The 20,862-nt window shown below is 40.4% G+C and overlaps 1 protein-coding gene across 1 annotated transcript in view; it reads left to right on the plus strand.

Annotated features, from left to right (window-relative positions):
* LOC143036434 (myotubularin-related protein 9-like) overlaps nt 1–20,862 on the plus strand; it is a 56,298-nt gene that overhangs the window by 27,383 nt on the left and 8,053 nt on the right. Inside the window, 3 exon segments of the mRNA XM_076203785.1 lie at nt 7,207–7,313; nt 7,625–7,857; nt 20,424–20,593. Coding sequence (XP_076059900.1) covers nt 7,207–7,313; nt 7,625–7,857; nt 20,424–20,593 — 510 coding nt within the window.

Consider the following 20,862-nt stretch of genomic DNA (forward strand, 5'->3'; position numbering starts at 1 on the left):
GAAGGGCGAGTGTAAGTTTGGGAGTGTAAGTGGGAGGTTATCAGGAGTGAAGAGAGGGCGAGGGAGGGAAGGGGTGGCTATACTAGTAAGTGAAGAGATAGGTAAATGTGTAGTGGAGTGGAAGGAGGTTTCCTCAAGGATAATGTGGATGAAGGTGAAACTGGGAAAGGAGATGTGGGTTTTTGTAAGTGCATATGGGCCTGGCAGTGAGAAGAGTGTAGAAGAAAGGGAGGGTTTTTGGACAGATTTAAATGAGTGCATAGGGGATTTAGGGAGAAATGTCAATGTAATAGTACTGGGAGACCTTAATGCTAAGGTAGGAAATTATCCAATTGATGGAGTGGTTGGGAAATGTGGAGTTCCAGGAAAGAATCGTAGTGGAGAGTTGATGATGGAAATGTGTCTAGAGAGTTGATGATAGCAAATACAGTGTTTCAGAAGAAAGTCAAGCATAAGTACACATGGGAGAGGGTGCTGGATGGAAGGGTGGTAAATAGAGCGTTAATGGATTATGTAGTGGTAAATAGGATTATGAAAGGAAGAGTTAAGGATGTACATGTACTAATGGGAGAGGGTGGGGGAATATCAGATCATTATTTGGTGGAAGGGAGGTTAAGAGTGGAGGATAGATGGAGAAAGAGGAAAGGGACAAAAGGTAGGGAGGTGCTTAGAGTGAACTCTTTAAATGAAAAGGAAAAGGAGAAGGAGTACAAGAAGAAGCTGAAAGAGGAGTGGGAGGGAGTGAAGGATAGAGTAGAGCTAAGAGTGGAGGAGGAATGGGGATGGTTCAAGGAGGGAGTCACAAAGTGTGCAAAGATGGTGTGTGGAACAAGAAGGACAGGAGGAAAAGAAGGAAGGGTAGTGAATGGTGGGATGAGGAAACAAAGAAGGTTGTAGAAGAGAAGAAGCGAGCTTTCACAGATTGGTTACAAAATAGGACGAGGGAGTCATATGAGAGGTACAAAGAAAAGAAAAGAGAAGTAAAGCAAAAGGTAAAGGAGGCAAAGAGGAGAGCAGATGTGAAATGGGGTAAGAGTATGACAGAAAATTTTGAAAGTAACAAAAGATGTTTTGGAAAGAAATTAACCACTTCCATATGGTGACGCCTACGTAGGCATCATGAGGAGCAAGTGGGTATGCGATGATTCCGAAGTCGGTGTCTTGATTATATTCATTGTAGTCGTACCTACATAACCTCCATTCTCTCTAAACTGGCTTCATCATATTTTCTATGGTTATCAAAATTCACGGGTGAAAGAGAACGAACGATTGAGCACTGACTTTATTTTTTATAATGCGATTATTATGACCCAACATCGCACGTCGGGCAGCTAATGCTGCAAGACGTGCGATGTGCCCCGGAGTGAAGAGGTTAAGAGAGGAAGAGGAGGCAAATCAAGTAGAGAAGAAAAGGTAAAAGGTGCAGATGGAGAGATGATAATGGAAGAGAAGGCAGTAAGGGGAAGATGGGCAGAATATTTTAGGGAGTTGCTAAATGTGAAGGAGGATAGGGAGGGAAAGATAGCTGCAGTGGGAAATGCTAAGAAAATGACCGTTATGAGTGAGGAAAATGGAGGAGAAATAAGGAAAGATGAAGTGAAGGCAGTTGTTAAGATGATGAAAGCAGGTAAGGCACCTGGTCTGGATGGATGCCATGCAGAATGTCTAAAAAAAGGAGGTACAGTGATGGTGGACTGGCTGGTGAGGTTAGTTAATGTTCGCTGGAGAGAGGGTAGAATGCTGGAGGACTGGAGGAGTGCCTGTATAGTTCCACTTTACAAGGGAAAAGGGGACAAGTGTGAATGTAGTAGTTTGAGAGGGATTAGCTTGTTAAGTGTAGTTGGGAAGGCTTATGGGAGGATCTTGATTGAGAGGATTAGGAGAGGAACAGAGGGAGTAATTGGTGAGGAACAGTGTGGATTTAGGATGGGTAGAGGTTGTGTAGATCAGATCTTTGTGGTAAGACAGATATGTGAGAAAGCTATAGGAAAGGGGAAGGATGTTTTTTGGACTTTTATGGATCTGGAAAAGGCTTACGACAGGGTAGACAGAAAAGCACTGTGGTAGGTTTTGCGGATATATGGGATAGGAGGAAAGCTTCTAGGAGCTGTCAAGAGTTTTTATGAGGGTAGTAGAGCTTGTGTCAGGATTAGAAATGGAGAGAGTGAGTGGTTCTAGGTAAAGGTGGGACTTTGTCAAGGATGCGTTATGTCGCCCTGGCTGTTCAACTTATACATGGATGGGGTAGTGCGAGAGGTAAATGCAAGGGTAGTGGGTCAGGGATTGGAGATGGTTAAAGAAAATGGAGAAAAGTGGGAGGTGAGCCAGCTGTTGTTTGCGGACAACACTGCGCTTGTGGCAGGATCGGAAGAGGGATTGAGGAAGTTGGTGACAGAGTTTGGAAGAGTGTGTGATAGAAGAAAGCTGAAGATAAATGTGGGTAAAAGTAAGGTGATGAGATGTACAAGGGGTGAAAGTGGCAGTAGACTGGAAGTGAGCATTAAGGGAGAGTGACTGGAGGAAATGGATAGTTTTAGATACTTGGGTGCAAATGTGGCAGGAAAAGGTGGAGTGAAGGTGGAGGTAGAATGTAGATTGAGAGAAGCGAGTAAATACCTTGGTGGATTAAAGAGTGTAATGAGGAATAGACATTTGGGAATGGATGCTAAGAGGAGACTGTATGAAGGAGTGATTGTGCTAACAGCACTTTATGGAGCAGAAACATGGAACATAAGAGAGAAGGAGTTTGAATATGTTTGAGATGAGGTGTTTGAGAAGTATGATGGGGGTTACTAGGCTAGATAGAGTGAGAAATGAGGAGGTGAGGAGGAGAACTGGGGTGGAAAGGGAGTTGGGAGATAGGATTGATGAAAGAGTATTAGGGTGGTTTGGACACTTGGAAAGAATGAGTGAAGAAAGACTAGTAAAAGAGGTATGGAAGGCAGATGTGGAGGGAGTGAACATGAGGGGACGTCCTAGGATGAGGTGGATGGATGGGTGAAGGGGGCTTTGGGGAAGAGGGGACTGTCTGTTGAGGAAGGATGGGAGAGGACAGAAGACAGAGGTGAATGGAGAGTGGTTGTATATGGATGATGATGTGATGCATGAGGTGGAATGGGCGGGGGGAGGGGGGGTGAGGTAGTATGTGTGAGCAAAATTTGACGCAGCCCGAGGGGATTTCTCCCCGTCTTCTCCTTTTATGCATGAGGGGACGGAGAGGGGGGTCGCCGATTTAATGAAGCGGCCTTGCTGTGGATGTGCTGTGTCTTGCGACACTGCTTCTGACCCAGGGCAGTGGACAAGGTGCAGGGATGACCCGTCATCCAGGAGGTGCTAAGATAAGAGGGAGGGTGGAGGGGAGTGGAGTGTATTCAGGGATGGAATGGGTGGGAATGATTTTATGCCTTTTCCTTTTTGGCTACCTCCCTTGTAAGGGGGAGAAAGCCTTGGTATATGTATGTATGTATATTCAAGGTATCCTAAAGGTATCTCCAAAACTAGCATCAAACACACTACACCAGAACACAAGAAAATAATCAAAGAAATGAGTAAATTCAAACCTGAAAAAGCAGACACCTCCCCCCTCTTTCCACAGTAAAGACACAGACAGAAACAGCAATAAAGACACTAAAACTCCAAAGCAGAAGGTCCAGACAAGGCCTCAAACACCTGATCCAACATTCTATAAGTGCCCTAACTGATATTTTCAACTACTGGCTAAACAACAATATCCCAAATATTTTGAAAAAAAAAACTCACATAATGTCAGTCCTGAAACCAAACAAAGTGCCAGAGGACCCAGCATCATACAGACCAATATCACTACTATTGATAATATCCAACCTGATGGAAAGAATGGTTGTAGCAAGAATCAAAACAGAAACACCAAGTTCCCCATTTATGGTTGCTATTTACATAAACAAGGTTTTTGACAAGGTCCACTGACACATTCTGTCTGTTTGTATACCAAGGTCTTTTACCCCTTTGTAAGGGAGGAGCCAGCCAAGTAGAAGGCATGTACTCATTTGACTCCCATCTACCACCCTCTCCTCCCTTTCACCTTAGTTCCTCATGGAAGAAAGTTCCATCCCAGTCTCCTGCCCACTGCTCTGTGTCAGAAGCAATGCAGCAAGACACAGTACAATCATGGTAGGGCTGCGTCACCTTCTTAGCAAGCCCCATCCCCTGAGCTGTGCTCTCTTGGGGTAGTTTTAGTGTATTCTGTTTAGTGTATTCTGGTGGAGGAGGAATGGGGATGGTTCAAGGAGGGAATCTTAAAGTGTGCAAGGATGGTGTGTGGAACAAGAAGGACAGGGGGAAATAGAAGAAAGGGTAGTGAATGGTGGGATGAGGAAACAAAGAAGGTTGTAGAAGAGAAGAAGCGAGCATTCACAGATTGGTTACAAAAGAGGACGGGGGAGTCATATGAGACGTACAAAGAAAAGAAAAGAGAAGTAAAGCAAAAGGTAAAGGAGGCAAAGAGGAGAGCAGATGTGAAATGGGGTAGGAGTATGACAGAAAATTTTGAAAGTAATAAAAAGATGTTTTGGAAAGAAATTAAGAGAGGAAGAGGAGGCGAATCAAGTAGGGAATAAAAGGTAAAAGGTACAGATGGAGAGATGATAAAGGAAGAGATGGCAGTAAGGGGAAGATGGGCAGAATATTTTAGGGAGTTGCTAAATGTGAAGGAGGATAGGGAAGGAAAGATAGCTGCAGTGGGAAATGCGAAGAAAATGAGAGTGATGAGTGAGGAGAATGGAGGAGAAATAGGGAAGGATGAGGTGAAGGCAGTTGTAAAGATGATGAAAGCAGGTAAGGCACCTGGTCTGGATGGATGCCATGCAGAATGTCTGAAAAAGGGAGGTTCAGTGATGGTGGACTGGTTGGTGAGGTTATTTAATGTTTGCTGGAGAGAGGGTAGAGTACCGGAGGACTGGAGAAGTGCCTGTATAGTTCCTCTTTACAAGGGAAAAGGGGACAAGTGTGAATGTAGTAGTTTCAGAGGGATTAGCCTGTTAAGTGTAGTAGGGAAGGCTTATGGGTGGATCTTAATTGAGAGGATTAGGAGAGGAACAGAAGGAGTAATTGGTGAGGAACAGTGTGGTTTTAGGACAGGTAGAGGTTGTGTAGATCAGATCTTTGTGGTAAGACAGATATGTGAGAAAGCTATAGGAAAGGGGAAGGATGTTTTTTGGGCTTTTATGGATCTGGAAAAGGCTTATGATAGGGTAGACAGAAAGGCACTGTGGGAGATTATGCAGATTTATGGGATAGGAGGAAAGCTTTTGGGAGCTGTCAAGAGTTTTTATGAGAGTAGTAGAGCTTGTGTCAGGATTAGAAATGGAGAGAGTGAGTGGTTTGAAGTAAAGGTGGGACTTCGTCAAGGATGCGTTATGTCGCCCTGGCTGTTCAACTTATACATGGATGGGGTGGTGCGAGAGGTGAATGCTAGGGTAGTGGGTCAGGGATTGGAGATGGTTAAAGAAAATGGAGAAAAGTGGGAGGTGAGCCAGCTGTTGTTTGCGGACGACACTGCGCTTGTGGCAGGGTCAGAGGAGGGATTGAGGAAGCTGGTGGCAGAGTTTGGGAGAGTATGTGATAGAAGAAAGCTAAAGATAAATGTGGGTAAAAGTAAGGTGATGAGATGTACAAGGGGTGAAAGTGGCAGTAGACTGGAAGTGAACATTAAGGGAGAGCGACTGGAGGAAGTGGATAGTTTTAGATACTTGGGTGCAAGTGTAGCAGGAAAAGGTGGAGTGAAGGTGGAGGTAGAATGTAGATTGAGAGAAGCGAGTAAATGCCTTGGTGGATTAAAGAGTGTAATGAGGAATAGACATTTGGGAATGGATGCAAAGAGGAGACTGTATGAAGGAGTGATTGTGCCAACAGCACTGTATGGGGCAGAAACGTGGAACATAAGAGAAGAAGAGAGAAGGAGTTTGAATGTGTTTGAGATGAGGTGTCTGAGAAGTATGGTGGGGGTTACTAGGCTGGATAGAGTGAGAAATGAGGAGGTAAGGAGGAGAACAGGGGTGAAAAAGGATTTGGGAGATAGGGTTGATGAAAGAATATTAGGATGGTTTGGACACATGGAAAGAATGAGTGAAGAAAGACTAGTAAAAGAGGTATGGAAGGCAGATGTGGAGGGAGTGAACATGAGGGGACGTCCTAGGATGAGGTGGATGGATGGGGTGAAGGGGGCTTTGGGGAAGAGGGGAATGTCTGTTGAGGAAGGAAGGGAGAGGACGGAAGACAGAGGTGAGTGGAGAATGGTTGTATATGGATGATGTTGTGATTGCATGAGGAGGAATGGGCGGGGGGATGGGGGGTGGGGTAGTATGCGTGAGTAATTTTTGACGCAGCCCGAAGGGATTTCTCCCCGTCCTCTCCTTATATGCAAGGGGGGACGGAGAGGGGGGGTCGCCGATTAAATGAAGCGGCCTTGCTGTGGATGTGCTGTGTCTTGCGACACTGCTTCTGACCCAGGGCGGTGGGCAGGGTGCAGGGATGACCCGTCATCCAGGAGGTGCTCAGATGAGAGGGAGGGTGGGAGGGGTGTGGAGTGCATTTAGGGATGAAATGAGTGGGAGTGTTTTTATGCCTTTCCCTTTTTGGCTACCTCCCTTGTAAGGGGGAAAAAGCCTTGGTATATGTATATGTATGTATGTATGTTATTATCCTTACCATTTTATTTTGTGCTATTTGTAGAGTACCCATTGTGGGTTACCTGGGGGCCACAGGGAAAGAAAAACCATGGGCAATTGATTTGTAGGGAACAGAGCTGTGGAAGCACAGTTGAATGTGGTTCTCATGAGCTGTTTGTAAACTGTGATAAGTGTTTCTTTCTTGCAGCTAAAAGCTGTGTTTGCTACTTATCTTTGCATGCTTATTTGCTTACTGATTTTCACCAGTAGATCCTTGATGTAAAGGCTAAAGGACATGTGCATATTAAAAGTGAGGGTTTGGATCTTTGGGTATTTGTCCAATGGTAGAAGCTACCCATACAATTTAACTGTTGAATGTTTCTTTGAATCATGATTGTCCACCTTAATGATCTGTTTGGATAGTACATGTCAAGGGCTTTGACACAGCCCCAGACATGTACTTATACACTGAAATATATGATAACCAAATGATAAAAATTATTTCATCAATAGGAGTGAGTTTTGTCTTAATGAAACATTTTGTTTTTGAATTTCATCTCAGGAAGGAGCCTCTGTTCTTGTCCATGATACTGATGGACTAGATTCAACATTGCAGGTCACATCACTTGCACAGATTATCCTCAATCCAGATTGTAGGACAGTCCGAGGGTAAATCTCTTTAAGTGTTGTTTGACATTTGACAGGAAAGGAATTATAACAAGAATTTAAACTTGCATGAGGGAAAGAAGTTAAAGTATAATTTGTGGACAGTAGATATGCTGAAAGCCCTTTGAATGATACAGGATGACCCTTCATCCACAAGGAACTAAGATAAATGGGATATAGATTACAGGTGGGAGTGGGATGAGTGGGGGTAGGTGCACGCCATGGTTGGGCACCTCCTGAGGGAAGAAGCCTATTGATGTATAGATAGACATATTTTCCAATCAAGTCCTATGTTACCACTAATAATTTTACAGGTTTGAAGCACTTATTGAGAGAGAATGGCTGCAAGGAGGCCATCCATTCGCCCTCAGGCACCAGAAGTCTTGCTACACGCCAAGCAACCAGAGGACAAAGGGAACCCATTCCCCTAGCTTTCTTCTTTTTCTGGATTGTGTCCATCAGATCTATTCTCAGTTCAGCTGCAGTTTTGAATTTGGGGAAAGCTTTCTTATTATGCTTTTTGAGCATTCATATTCATCACAGTTTGGTAAGTAGTATAGAATTTGTTGTTGAAATAGAGAAAAGTTCTAAAAGTGAAATTAGTAGATACAGGAGTCCCTCAAATAACACGGGGGTTAGGTTCCTGAAATTACCGCATATGACCAAATCTGCATATGCTGACTTTCCATATTAAATACAGAGAACCGTATGTATGTGTATGTGTACGTGTGTGTGTGTGAGGTGTGTGTGTGTATTTACCTAGTTGTATTTACCTAGTTGTATTTTACGGGAAGGGGAGCTATGCTTGTGGGGTCCCGTCTTCATTTCTCATTTTATCTAAACAATTTTTAAATTCATGTATTGTTTTTGCACACACCACTTTCTCATCTAACTTGTTCCAACTGTCTATTACTCTGTGAGGAAAGCTGTTCTTTTTCAAATCTCTTCTATAGCTGTCTTTTTTTATTTTCTTTCCGTGTCCTCTTGTATTTCTGTCATCCCATTTTATCAGATTCTCTCTATCAGTAATTTCTATGCCTTTCATGATTCTGTAAATATCTATCAAATCTCCTCTCTCTCTTCTTTGCTCTAGTGTCTGTAGTTCAAGTTTTTCTAGTCTCTCTTCATATGATAGTTTTGAGAGTGTTGGTGCCAGTTTTGTAATTGCTCTTTGTATTCTTTCAAGTTTTTTTATACATTTTTTTGTACTTGGTGACCATATTGTTGCTGCATATTCTAATCTTGGTCTTATCAGGGTGATTAGGATTTTCCTCACCATTTCTTCATCCAGGTATGTAAATGCCACTTTGATTGTTCTTATTAAATTATAAGTTTCTCCAAAAATCTTATTTATATGTTTTTCAGGTGACATATTATTCATAACAATGACTCCCAGGTCCTTCTCATTTTCTACTTTTTTTATTCCTTCTTCTCCCAAATTATATGATCCTGTTATTCTGTTTTTGCTTTTTCCAAATTCCATTATACTACACTTTTTTGTATTGAACTCCATCTCCCACTTCCTACTCCATTCTTGTACTTTATTTAGATCTCTCTGTAGTGATTCACAATCTTCTTCAGTTTTCACTCTTTTCAGTAGTTTTGCATCGTCTGCAAAGAAGCTCATATAGCTTTCAATTCCTTCATCCATATCATTAATATATATAGCAAACATTATTGGGGCCAGGACTGTTCCCTGCGGGACACCGCTTATTACTTCATTCCATTTTGAGTGCTGGTTTCTTATCACTACTCTCATTTTTCTTTCTTGCAAAAAGTCTTCCATCCAATTTAGTAATTTACCTTGTATTCCTCCTTCAGATTCTAGTTTCTTAAGCAACTTCTTATGTGGTACTTTGTCAAAAGCTTTTTTTAGGTCTAGAAATGCACAATCAGCCCATCCATCTCTTTCTTGTATTATATCTATTAGCCTTGAATAGAAACATATTAAATTGGTGACGCATGATCATCCTTGTCTGAATCCAAATTGCCTTGGATTTAGTACGTTGTTTTTTTCCAAGTATTTTACCCATCTATTTTTGATAATTCTTTCACAAATTTTTGCTATTGTACTTGTTAGAGAGACTGGTCTATAGTTGGTAGGTTCTTCTTTATTTCCTCCTTTATATATAGGTACTATATTTGCTTTTTTCCAATCTTCTGGAACTTTTCCTTCTTTCAAGGAACTGCTTATTATGCTATGTATTTTGTCTACCAGTTCATTCCTGCATTCTTTCAGAATCCAGTTTGCTATTTCATCTGGTCCATGTGATTTTCTGACATCAAGATTACTCAAGTGTATCAATATTTCATTCTTTGATACTTCTATTTTTTCTATAGGGGGGACTTTCTCTTTCCATTCAATCTCTTCAGGTTGTATGTTCTCCCTTGTAAACACTGATTTAAAATGTTTGTTCATAATTTCCGCCATTTCCATTTCCTCAGTGTATTCAACTCCCCCTTGTCTTAATTTCTCTAAGTCCTGTTTGTTTTTCAGTTTATTGTTTACAAATCTGTAGAATAGTTTTGGTTGATCTTTACATTTTTCTATGACTTCTTTTTCATATTTTCTCTTTTCCTCTCTGCATGTTTGTACATATTCATTTCTATAACTGGTATATTTTGTCCATTTTTCAGGTTATGTCTTTTTTCCATCTGGTCCAGGCTTTGTCTCTTTTGTCTTTTAACTCCCTACAACTTTTGTTGTACCAGCATTTTACATATTCTTTTTCTTGTTTTTGTCTTGGGACATACTTTTCCACTCCTTTTTTGTAAATTTTTGTCAAAATATTCCATTTCTTTTCCACTGATGTTTCTTCTTTGTATATTTCTTCCCAGTTTTCTTGTTGAAATAATTCTCTTATTTTATCAAAGTTTGTTTTTTCATACATCATTCTTCCTTTTCTATATTGTTCATTTCTTTTCATATATTTTTCTTCATTAAGTTCCAGTTCAATCAATATGTGGTCACTTTTACCTATTGGTGTTTTATATTCAATCTTGTCCACTATTCTAGGTTCAGATGTAATTAATAAGTCTAGTCTCGATGGTTCTTCTTCATTTCTATACCTAGTGTTCTCCTGTATCCATTGTGTCATTGTGTGGTCAATAATCATCTCAAGTAGAGCGTTTCCCCATGAGTCGTCTCCACCCTTTACTGTCATTTCTTCCCAGCAGATTTCTTTGCAATTAAAGTCGCCCATTATAACTATTCTTCCTCCATCTTCCATTATTTTATTTAATGTTATCTTTGTGTCCTCTAACATACTTTTATGTTCACTCTCCTCCCATGAGGCTGTTTTTGGAGGCACATAATTTATCACAAATTTTCTGCTCTTCTTATCTCTGTCTTCCACTTCTATCATAATCATCTCTACTGTATTCTTTCCATATATGACACCTTTCACGTTTATATCCTTCTTAGTCAGGAACATAACTCCACCCCCTTGCTTTTTCTCTCTGTTTCTAATCCAATAATTGTATGCATCATGTCCTACACTGTTGGGTGGTAGTGGGCCTTTTAATTTTGCTTCTACAATTCCCATTATGTCCGGTTCTTTTTCCTTCAAATAATCATTCAGCTCATTCAATCCTGTTATTAATCCATCTATATTTGTGTAAGACACTCTTAGTTTTCTGCCACTTCCATTGTGTTCTCTGTTTCCCTTATGTTTTTCTTTTGTATGTCGAACTTCCTTAGTTTCATGTTCACTACTCTCCAATAGAATCTCTCTTTCTCTGACTCCGTTCTGTTCTTGTTTTTTGCCTTAGCTTCCAGTCTTTTCTGCTTTTCTTCCTCTCTTTCCTCTTTATTCATTTCTCTTTTTATCCATATCTTTTTGTATTGTTCACTTGTTGCTAGTTTCCCTGTTTTGGATAAGATATTCTCTGCCGTTGTTTGTGACCTGAATTTAATCTTAATTGGTCTGGTCTTATCTGTGCTATACTTTCCGAGTCTAAATTTCTCTTCGATTTGTTTCATAATTTCTGGTTCATCTTCCTGAACTGATTCTAGTAATTGGCTTACTTTTTCATTTTCCTCTTTGATTCTTGTGGTTCTATCTGTGTTGTGTTTCTCTTCCATTCCTAATATAATTATACATTTCTTCTTGTCTGCTAATTCTCTTACTATATTCTCCTTTTGTCTCATCACTTTAATAACTGAGTCTTCAGTATGTTCTTTCAATTGCTGTTTGACTATGTCAGTGAATGAAACCTTATTTCCTTCATGGGTTTTCTTCCAATTTTTAGTTTCTTTAGCTATTGTCTCTCTGTTTTCTTTACTATTCTTCTTCAATTCCTCATTCTCCACCTTTACTTCTCTTAACTGTCTTTTTAGGTCTTCTATTTCATCAGTTAAGTTTTTATTCGCCTTTTCTAGTTCTTCCAATCTTTCAACCCTTTGTAAAATGGTGTTCATATGACCTAACCTACTCTCCAAGTCCTCGATCACCTTATCAACCTTCTTCTCTAGTCTTGTCAGTCGGGGGGGGTTTGTGTCCCCCCCACTCTCTTTAAATCCCTTGAAAATATTCTCATCACTTTCTACTGTATTGTTCCTATCTATACTTCTAATCTTTACATTCTTATTAGACATTCCGTCGTCCTCCAGCTCGTCTTGCGGTCGCTTGTTTACTTTTCGGCGGTCTGTTAGGGCCAAGTCCTCTACTTCCTCATTTCCTTCCATTTCCCCAGCAATCCCTCCCCTTTTCCTCTTTCCTTACTTTCCCACTACCCCACGAGCAATTTCCCCCCACCCTGTAAATACAAAAAGGCACTTCTCTTTGCGTTGGGATCCACAATCGGCACTTTTCTTCAGAACGTTCTTCAAGCCGTCCGTTCGTTGAAAGTGTGTGTGTGTGTATTTACCTAGTTGTATTTACCTAGTTGTATTTTACGGGAAGGGGAGCTATGCTCGTGGGGTCCCGTCTTCATATCTCATTTTATCTAAACTATTTTTAAATTCATGTATTGTTTTTGCACACACCACTTTCTCATCTAACTTGTTCCAACTGTCTATTACTCTGTGAGGAAAGCTGTTCTTTTTCAAATCTCTTCTATAGCTGTCTTTTTTTATTTTCTTTCCGTGTCCTCTTGTATTTCTGTCATCCCATTTTATCAGATTCTCTCTATCAGTAATTTCTATGCCTTTCATGATTCTGTAAATAGCTATCAAATCTCCTCTCTCTCTTCTTTGCTCTAGTGTCTGTAGTTTAAGTTTTTGTAGTCTCTCTTCATATGATAGTTTTGAGAGTGTTGGTGCCAGTTTTGTGATTGCTCTTTGTATTCTTTCTAGTTTTTTTATACATTTTTTTGTACTTGGTGACCATATCGTTACTGCATATTCCAATCTTGGTCTTATCAGGGTGATTAGGATTTTCCTCACCATTTCTTCATCCAGGTATGTAAATGCCACTTTGATTGTTCTTATTAAATTATAAGTTTCTCCAAAAATCTTATTTATATGTTTCTCAGGTGATATATTATTCATAACAATGACTCCCAGGTCCTTCTCATTTTCTACTTTTTTTATTCCTTCTTCTCCCAAATTATATGATCCTGTTATTCTGTTTTTGCTTTTTCCAAACTCCATTATACTACACTTTTTTGTATTGAACTCCATCTCCCACTTCCTACTCCATTCTTGTACTTTATTTAGATCTCTCTGTAGTGATTCACAATCTTCTTCAGTTTTCACTCTTTTCAGTAGTTTTGCATCATCTGCAAAGAAGCTCATATAGCTTTCAATTCCTTCATCCATATCATTAATATATATAGCAAACATTATTGGGGCCAGAACTGTTCCCTGCGGGACACCGCTTATTACTTCATTCCATTTTGAGTGCTGATCTCTTATCACTACTCTCATTTTTCTTTCTTGCAAAAAGTCTTCCATCCATTTTAGCAATTTACCTTGTATTCCTCCTTCATATTCTAATTTCTTAAGCAACTTCTTATGTGGTACTTTGTCAAAAGCTTTTTTTAGGTCTAGAAATGCACAATCAGCCCATCCATCTCTTTCTTGTATTATATCTATTAGCCTTGAATAGAAACATATTAAATTGGTGACGCATGATCGTCCTTGTCTGAATCCAAATTGTCTTGGATTTAGTACGTTGTTTTTTTCCAAGTATTTTACCCATCTACTTTTGATAATTCTTTCACATATTTTTGCTATTGTACTTGTTAGAGAGACTGGTCTATAGTTGGTAGGTTCTTCTTTATTTCCTCCTTTATATATAGGTACTATATTTGCTTTTTTCCAATCTTCTGGAACTTTTCCTTCTTTTAAGGAACTGCTTATTATGCTATGTATTTTGTCTGCTAGTTCATTCCTGCATTCTTTCAGAATCCAGTTTGCTATTTCATCTGGCCCATGCGATTTTCTGACATCAAAATTACCCAAGTGTGTCAATATTTAATTCTTTGTTACTTCTATTTCTTCCATAGGGGGGACTTTTTCTTTCCACTCAATCTCTTCAGGTTGTATATTTTCCCTTGTAAACACTGATTTAAAATGTTTGTTCATAATTTCTGCCATTTCCATTTCCTCAGTGTATTCAACTCCTCCTTGTCTTAATTTCTCCAAGTCTTGTTTGGTTTTCAGTTTATTGTTTACAAATCTGTAGAATAGTTTTGGTTGATCTTTACACTTTTCTATAACATCTTTTTCATATTTTCTTTTTTCCTCTCTGCACTTTTGTACATATTCATTTCTATAACCAGTATATATTTTCCATTTTTCAGGTCTTCTGTCTTTTTTCCATCTGGTCCAGGCTTTGTCTCTTTTGTCTTTTAACTCCCTACAACTTTTGTTGTACCAGCATTTTACATATTCTTTTTCTTGTTTTTGTCTTGGGACATACTTTTCCACTCCTTTTTTGTAAATTTTTGTCAAAATATTCCATTTCTCTTCCACTGATGTTTCTTCTTTGTATATTTCTTCCCAGTTTTCTTGTTGAAAGAATTCTCTTATTTTATCAAAGTTTGTTTTTTTCATACATCATTCTTCCTTTTCTATATTGTTCATTTCTTTTCATATATTTTTCTTCATTAAGTTCCAGTTCAATCAATATGTGGTCACTTTTACCTATTGGTGTTTTATATTCAATCTTGTCTACTATTCTAGGTTCAGATGTAATTATTAAGTCTAGCCTCGATGGTTCTTCTTCATTTCTATACCTAGTGTTCTCTTGTATCCATTGTGTCATTGAATGGTCAGTAATCATCTCAAGTAGAGCATTTCCCCATGAGTCATCACCACTCTTTACTGTCATTTCTTCCCAGCAGATTTCTTTGCAATTAAAGTCGCCCATCATAACTATTCTTCCTCCGTCTTCCATTATTTTAGTTAATGCTATCTTTGTGTCCTCTAACATACTTTTATGTTCACTCTCCTCCCATGAGGCTGTTTTCGGAGGCACATAATTGATCACAAATTTTCTTCTCTTCTTATCTCCATCTTCCACTTCTATCATAATCATCTCTACTGTATTCTTTCCATATATGACACCTTTCACGTTTATATCCTTCTTAGTCAGGAACATAACTCCACCCCCTTGTTTTTTCTCTCTGTTTCTAATCCAATAATTGTATGCATCATGTCCTACACTGTTGGGTGGTAGTGGGCCTTTTAATTTTGTTTCTACAATTCCCATTATGTCCGGTTCTTTTTCTTTCAAATAATCATTCAGTTCATTCAATCCTGTTATCAATCCATCTATATTTGTGTAAGACGCTCTTAGTTTTCTGCCACTTCCATTGTGTTCTCTGTTTCCCTTATGTTTTTCTTTTGTATGTCGAACTGCTTTATTTTCATGTTCACTACTCTCCAATAGAATCTCTCTTTCTCTGACTCCGTTCTTTCCTCGTTTTTTGCCTTAGCTTCGTCTTTTCTGCTTTTCTGCCTCTCTTTCCTCTTTATTCATTTCTCTTTTTATCCATACCTTTTTATATTGATCATTTGTTGCTAGTTTCCCTGTTTTGGATAGAATTTTCTCTGCCGTTGTTTGTGACCTGAATTTAATCTTAATTGGTCTGGTCTTATCTGTACTATATTTTCCGAGTCTGAATTTTTCCTCAATTTCCTTTATAATTTCTGGTTCATCTTCCTGGACTAATTTTAATAAACTGCTTACTCTTTCATTTTCCTCCTTGATTCTTGCGGTTCTATCTGGGTTATGTTTCTCTTCCATTCCTAATATAATTATACATTTCTTTTTGTCAGCTAATTCTCTTACTATATTCTCCTTCTGTCTCATCACTTTAATAACTGAGTCTTCATTATGTTCTTTCAATTGCTGTTTGACTATGTCAGTGAATGAGACCTTATTCCCTTCTTGGGTTGTCCTCCAATTTTTAGCTTCTGTATCTATTTTCTCTCTGTTTTCATTACTATTCTTCTTCAATTTCTCATTCTCCTCCTTTACATTTCCTAACTGTCTTTTTAGGTCCTCTATTTCTTCAGTTAAGTTTCTGTTTGCCTTCTCTAGTTGTTCCAACCTTTCAATTCTTTGGAAAATGGAGTCAACATTACCTAACTTACGTTCCAAGTCCTCTATCACCTTATCAACTCTCTCCTCTAGTCTTATCAGTCGGGGGGGAGGGGTTGTGTCCCCCCCACCCTCTTTAAATCCCTGGAACATATTCTCGTCACTTTCTACTGTATTGCTCCTCTCTATACTTCTAATCTTTACATTTTTATTAGACATTTCATCCTCACTCAGCCTTTTGTTTACCTTTCGCTTGTCTGGCTGGGCCAAGTCTACTCCCTCCTCATTTCCTTCCATTTCCCTCAGTAATCCCTCCCCTTTTCCTCCTGCCCACTACTCCACGAGCAAGTTCCCCCCCACCCTGTAAAAACACTAGGCACTTCTCTTTGCGTTGGGATCCACAGACTTCAGTTTTCTTCAGAACGTCATCCAAGCCGTCCATTCGCTGAAGTGTGTGTGTGCGCGTGTATGTGGTGTATGTATGTGGCGTTTGTGGCGTATGTATGTGTTTGTGCGTATATACATGTGTGTGTATGTGGCGTATATACATATGTGTGTGTATGTGGCGTATACACATGTGTTTGTATGTATGTGGCGTATGTATATGTGTGTGTATGTGGCGTATGTATGTGTGTGTGGCGTGTGTGTGTGTGTGTGTGTGTGTGTGCGTGCGTGCATGCGTGCATGTGTCTGTGTTCACATGTACAAGTAAGCATGTACGTGCGTATGTCTGTGTTCGTATTTGTGTGTACACGCACGCACATTCACAACATACACTGGTTGTCTAACACGTGTCTACGTGTGTGTCTACATGTGAGTAAGCATGTATATGTCTGTTTTTGATCTCCCAAACCACCACCGCCAGTAACAACAAGAACCTCATAAGAGAAATTAAGACACGACAAGCGCAGTCATTATCAGACTTATTAGTTGTGTTCCAAACGAAAGAAACATTACACTTCAACAGGTTAGGGCAGTAAAATTTCATATAGCACGGCGCAGGTGGTGGAAGCAACAAGCTAAAGCTTGTTGGCTACCCCCCTACCACCCCCTACTCCCACTCTCCTCCCCTCCCTCCCTCCTGCATCAGTACCCGGAAGTTGACACGTGACCGGAGGCAGCCACCCATGGCTATCCCCTCGCCCCACACCCTTGTTTGAGCAGTTCCCAATGTACATAATGACCGTGTTATATGAGGATTGACTGTATATGTTAAAATAGAAAGCAGTCACCACAAATGTTTGCGATGTTGCCGCGTGTGTGCGTATGCGTGCCCGACTCAGCGCGAATTTTAAAACGGTTCTCTACATTTGAGATGGTTTTGAAATAAAATCCGCGTATGATTGAATCCGTGTTATTCGAATCCGCGTTATTTGAGGGGCTCCTGTATAGTGAAATAAATTATTTGTGGATGCTTGCTGGCCAAACGGGTTAACCCTTAGCACACGATGACGCCAATGTCGATGTCATGAGGTGTGGGTAGGTATATAAGGATGTCAGTGTCCTGATTACATTTATTTCATAGCAGTAGCTGAGTGATCCCCACATTCTGTGAACAGACTTGATCCCGTTTTCTGTGGTTATCATCATTCTTGCGACACTGCCTCTGACCCAGGGCAATGGACAGGATGCAGGGATGACCCGTCATCCAGGAGGTGCCAAGATGGGAGGGAGGGAGGAGGGTGGAGGGGAGTGGAATATATAGGAAATGGAATGGGTGCAAGTAGTTTCTATGCCTTTATCTTTTGGGCTACCCCCCATGTAGGGGGAAAAAGCCTTTGGTATATGTATGTATGTATGTATGTATCAACATTCAGGATGAAATAGGAGTATTACAGCTGTAACTTAATATTTTATAACATGCATATATTGATGCATCATCAAATTATCATACATCAGGTGCAAGAGTATTCAACTTCTATTGAAAAGGTTAACCACTTCCATATGGTGACGCCCACGTAGGCGTCATGAGGAGCAAGTGGTTACGCGATGATGCCGACGTCGGCGTCTTGATTATATTTATTGTAGTCATACCTACGTAACCTCCATTCTCTCTAAACTGGCTTCATCATATTTTCTATGGTTATCAAAATTCACGGGTGAAAGAAAACGAATGAATGAGCACTGACTTTATTTTTTATAATGCGATTACAGTATTATGAAGCAACATCGCACGTCAGGCAGCTAATGCTGCCAGACGTGCGATGTGCCCTGGAGTGAAGAGGTTAAGGAATTGCTTCTTGTTGCAGAAGTTGAGGTAATGTTGGTTTGAACCCTGCCACTGGCAAGTTGAACCAAGAGCATGGTTCATTAGATTCTATGCTACAAAGTCCTCTGTAAGGGGCACCATCCTAGCTTTCTGATAGAGGTACTTCACAACATTCAACTGAATCAAAATCATTTGGTGAGGAACAGTGTGGTTTTAGGACGGGTAGAGGTTGTGTATTTCAGATTTTTGTGGTAAGACAGATATGTGAGAAAGCTATAGGAAAGGGGAAGGATGTTTTTTGGGCTTTTATGGATCTGGAAAAGGCTTATAACAGGGTAGACAGGAAGGCACTGTGGGAGGTTTTGCGGATATACGGGATAGGAGGAAAGCTTCTAGGAGCTGTCATGATTTTTACGAGAGTAGTAGAGCATGTGTCTGGGTTAGAAATGGAGAGTGAGTGAGTGGTTCGAGGTAAAGGTGGGACTTCGTCAGGGATGCGTTATGTTGCCCTGGCTGTTCAACTTATACATGGATGGGGTGGTGCGAGAGGTAAATGCAAGAGTGGTGGGTTAGGGATTGGAGATGGTTAAAGAAAATGGAGAAAAGTGGGAGGTGAGCCAGCTGTTGTTTGCGGACGACACTGCGCTTGTGGCAGGATCAGAGGAGGGATTGAGGGAGTTGGTGACAGAGTTTGGGAGAGTGTGTGAAAGAAGAAAGCTGAAGATAAATGTGGGTAAAAGTAAGGTGATGAGATGCACAAGGGGTGAAAGTGGCAGCAGACTGGAAGTGAACATTAAGGGAGAGCAACTGGAGGAAGTGGATAGTTTTAGATACTTGGGTGCAAATGTGGCAGGAAAAGGTGGAGTGGAGGTGGAGGTAGAATGTAGATTGAGAGAAGTGAGTAAATACCTTGGTGGATTAAAAAGTGTAATGAGGAATAGACATTTGGGAATGGATGCTAAGAGGAGACTGTATGAAGGAGTGATTGTGCCAACAGCACTTTATGGAGCAGAAACATGGAACATAAGAGAGGAAGAGAGAAGGAGTTTGAATGTGTTAGAGATGAGGTGTGTGAGAAGTATGATGGGGGTTACTAGGCTAGATAGAGTGAGAAATGAGGAGGTGAGGAGAAGAACGGGGGTGGAAAGGGAGTTGGGAGATAGGGTTGGTTAAAGAGTATTAGGATGGTTTGGACACTTGGAGGAATGAGTGAAGAAAGACTAGTAAAAGAGGTATGGAAGGCAGATGTGGAGGGAGTGAACATGAGGGGACGTCCTAGGATGAGATGAATGGATGGGGTGAAGGGGACTTTGGGGAAGAGGGTAATGTCTGTTGAGGAAGGACGGGAGAGGACAGAAGACAGAGGTGAATGGAGAATGGTTGTATATGGATGATGTTGTGATGCATGAGGTGGAATGGGTGGGGGGATGGGGGGTGAGGTAGTATGTGTGAGCAAAATTTGATGCAGCCCAAAGGGATTTCTCCCCGTCTTCTCCTTTTATGCATGGGGGGTTTGCTGATTTAATGAAGTGGCCTTGCTGTGGATGTGCTGTGACTTGCGACACTGCCTCTGACCCAGGGATGACCCGTCATCCAGGAGGTGCTAAGATAAGAGGGAGGGTGGAGGGGAGTGGAGTGTATTTAGGGATGGAATGGGTGAGAATGATTTTATGCCGTTTTCTTCTTGGCTACCTCCCTTGTAAGGGGTAAAAAGCCTTGGTATATGGATATGGAAAATCATTCACATTTGCTTATGATAACTATGTAAGAAGTTAGTGATACATACTTTTCACTCATTCTATCTTATTTGTCAACAAATGAGTGCAATCAGTCAGTCAGTAGTCCAAGATATCTTGCTAGAGAACCATGGCTCCAGGTAATTGGCAATAGCCACCAAACTGGCTTGTAAGTCACTCAGAGAAGATTGTTATGTCATTGTCTAGGTATGGCACTATTCAGATCAGAGGCAGTAGGATATAGCACATCTCTCTACTATCACTCAGCTCCAACAATAGCTTCAGTAATTTAAGTTTATCCAACTTATCAATTCATAAAGTAAATACAACATAATAGTTGAGTAACATGATGCTGATAAGCACTGGATTTAGTGATGCTTAGATTAATGCAAGTGGCAACTAGGAAGTGTATGGTGCCACTGCTTTCTGAGGACAACTGCTCCACCTTTTGTCAACTGCTACTATGGGTGTAGCCTAAATTCCTTTTTCAGAACCTTGACTAGTAGCTATATGTATCTGGCTGGTGGCTATTGCTAGCCTTCAAGATGTTTTAGGATTCCTGTCAAAAGTACCTTTTGGCTAAAATAAAAAGGTATTGGCTTTTAAATATTTCTCACTTTTATCTACAATGGGAAAATAAATGAATACACAAAATATCAAATTGTTCATTTTTCAGGTACATTCCTTGGCAATAACGAAGGTGAAAGAGTTGTTATGAAAGCCCGTGAGCGGACAACCAGCCTGTGGTCATATGTGAATCGACCAGAGATACTTCATCAGTTCCTTAATCCCATGTATGAGCCTAACCAGAGAGTAATATGGCCCTCTGTAGCACCAATGAGTCTTGTAAGTATGGACATGTTTTACAGTTAGACTTGATGATTTGAAGAAATTTGAAAGGTCTGGGAGGAATGGGTGGAGGCTGGGTGCATGCCTTGGCTGGTTACCTCGCTTATACAGTGAACACCATCAGAATTGGCACGCATCATTTTCTACCCGTCACATCATATTCACACACAAAATAAGAATTGATTTCATTTTGGCTACTTGCTGATGACACTGTGCTTGTAACAGGATTAGAGGAGGGATTGAGGAAGTTAGTGACAGAGTTTGGG

The sequence above is a fragment of the Oratosquilla oratoria genome, chromosome 20 (genome assembly GCF_046742065.1).
Source record: "Oratosquilla oratoria isolate Oo_2021 chromosome 20, ASM4674206v1, whole genome shotgun sequence".
Classification (NCBI taxonomy): domain Eukaryota; kingdom Metazoa; phylum Arthropoda; class Malacostraca; order Stomatopoda; family Squillidae; genus Oratosquilla; species Oratosquilla oratoria.